At 54.2% G+C, this 2,345-nt stretch overlaps 1 protein-coding gene across 1 annotated transcript in view; it reads left to right on the top strand.

The window, feature by feature from the left end:
- Window positions 1-4: 4 nt before the first annotated feature.
- The window catches only part of TERF2 (telomeric repeat binding factor 2), a gene marked incomplete at its 5' end in the record, with an annotated part of 6,988 nt that continues 4,647 nt past the window's right edge, over window positions 5-2,345 (top strand). Inside the window, 3 exons of the mRNA XM_010169961.1 lie at window positions 5-124; window positions 492-865; window positions 1,387-1,773. Of these exons, the coding sequence (XP_010168263.1) occupies window positions 5-124; window positions 492-865; window positions 1,387-1,773 (881 nt within the window). The remainder of the gene's footprint in view (window positions 125-491; window positions 866-1,386; window positions 1,774-2,345) is intronic.

Raw genomic sequence — 2,345 nt, 5'->3', positions numbered from 1 at the left:
TGTCATCCGGGAGAAGAATGACTCTCACCCCGTGGTCAAAAACTTCTCTTACAAGAACTTCCAGCAGAGTGTGTTCCAGTTCCTGAAGAGCTACGTGGACAGCTCGGAGCCGCTGCTGCTCACGGTGCGTGTGCCGGTGAACCGGGCGTCCCGGCCTGCGCCCGCCTCTGCCCGGTGAGGGCAGCGGGGAAACGGCCCGAGCTGCACAGCTGGGGAGAGCTGACACCTCTTTTGCCACGAGGCAACAAAACACAGGAATTTGGCTTCTACCTGCCAAATGAGTTAGAGTTTAGGTACCTAATTACCAGTGGGTTAAATATGAAATCCCTCAAATTCAGTCCATTACACAGCTGAACACGTGTAACGAGTTTTAATTGATAGACATGAACTCTGCTGGTGGCAGCTTAGAATGCCAGTGGGAGGGGATAAAATCAGATGGTAGTGCAGGGAATCATCTTTATAATGGTGACCTAAGTTTTTTTCTGTCCAAGATAATGAAAAAGACTTTGAATTCAGAACATTCCAGAGAACCAAAATGCCCATCGGTGACTCCTGAGTCTGCAGATACACCAAAGGACCAGGCAGCAGCTCCAGAGCTCTCGGGAAGGGCAGAGGACCCAGCAGGAGCTCCAGAGCCTGCAGAGATGGAACAAGACCTGGAGGCAGCTCCCAACCCTGCAGACAGGGCAGATGACCCAGCAGCAGCTCCTGAGCCTATGGAAGGAGCTCCTGACCCAGCAGCGACCCCTGAACACCTCACAGCAGCCGTTAATAACTTGGAAGATGCTTCAGAGCCTATGGAAATATCTAAAGAACCAGCAGCAGCTCCAGAACTTCCAGGAGTGTCCTGCAGGGCCTCAGAAGGGTGAGCAGAGGAACGTGGCCCCTGGGTGAAGCGTGGCAGCAGTTCTCTCCGAGGGGCAGTTTGTTGTCCAGGCAGCTGTGACCCCCCCGAGTGCCTGGACAGGCCCCAGGGGCTGTTGGTACAAGACTGCTGTGAAAATGTGGAGGTGGTTTGGGTTTTTTTGTGAAGATGTGCAGTGCTGTAGGAAAGGAGGCGGGGAGGGCAGAGGATTTGCTCTGGTGGAGCAGCATTTGGTGCCCCTGTGGCTCAGCCCTGAGCCGAGAGCAGCAGGAGGGCGCGCGGCACTGGCCGCAGCGGGGAGTGTGGGTGAGTTCCCTCCCTCAAGACCTGCTGCCCTGGCACGCCGCAGCCTGTAGGAGGAGGGTGGACAAGGGGGGGTTGGGAGTGGGCTCTTCAGTAGGTTATTTGCACCCTGGGGTCAGGTGTTGGGTGTGACTCTGTCGGGGAGCAGCCTGGTGTCAGTGCAGTGGAGCCAGCTGGGTGATGTCTTTCCAACCTGCTCAGTTGTGTTTATTTTGTAGGCAGCCCCCTGGAACTGTCACCACCTACGGGATTTCTGTGCTGAGAGAAGCTTTCAAGATCCTGTCCAACTCCCAGGACTCTGATGCACTCTTCACCAAACTGGATGAAACAGACTTTTCTTTCCCCAAGCAACTGTCTCCTTCTGTATCCCACAGAACCAAGAGACGGAAAGAAGAGGAGGATCACGATTCTGAGATCTCAGACCCTCCTGAAATACCCCATAAGGGCAAACGCTTGGTGACCATAAGCAAACTGGTCATGGAGCAAGACACCCAGTTCAGCGAGTTGAATGAGAGCCCAGACTCTTCCCAGGAGCCCGTTGTATCTTCTGCTTCCAGACCTGGTCAGAAATTGCAGGAGCAGCCTGTGCCCGCTCCGAGTGCCAAGTACGAAGCGCGTCTCTCGTGGTATATTCTGATCTGTACCCGTCTTTCGCGTGCAGCTGACGTCGGTAGCACAAACAGCAACCACCTTTCATTCAGGATGAGTATATTGACCCTCCTTGTCCCCTGGTGTATGTGGAACTGGGTGAAGTAAAAGCTCTGTTGTCCTGTTTGGTTAGTGGAGAGGAGAAAACGAGGCAGCTTTCCCTGGCAGGGAGTCAGAGGTACTGCAGGAGGTGCTGGGAGGTGATTCCGGTCTCTGTATCGCAGGTACCGTGTTTCTCTGAGCTTTGGAGCTGCAAAGAGTTTGTAGGTGCATTTTGTGGAGCAGGTTAAACTCCTTTCCACCTCTTGAGGAATTCAGTGCTGGCCTCACTGGCTCTTTTTTTCCTGACACCTGTGTTGGTTAAGAAACTTCTGGTTGTAGCTTTCTGACTGTTTCTTCAGTGTGAGTTACCACTTGCCCTGCAGCGGAGGAGAGCCCTGCAGCTGAGAGCCCTGCAGCTGAGAGCCCTGCAGCGGAGGAGAGCCCTGCAGCAAGAGCTCGGGGCATGTTGTAGCAAAGCTTCCTGCTG

The sequence above is a fragment of the Antrostomus carolinensis genome, unplaced genomic scaffold (genome assembly GCF_000700745.2).
Source record: "Antrostomus carolinensis isolate BGI_N321 unplaced genomic scaffold, ASM70074v2 scaffold22456, whole genome shotgun sequence".
Taxonomy (NCBI): Eukaryota; Metazoa; Chordata; class Aves; order Caprimulgiformes; family Caprimulgidae; genus Antrostomus; species Antrostomus carolinensis.
This window is presented reverse-complemented; position numbering and strand designations above follow the sequence as displayed.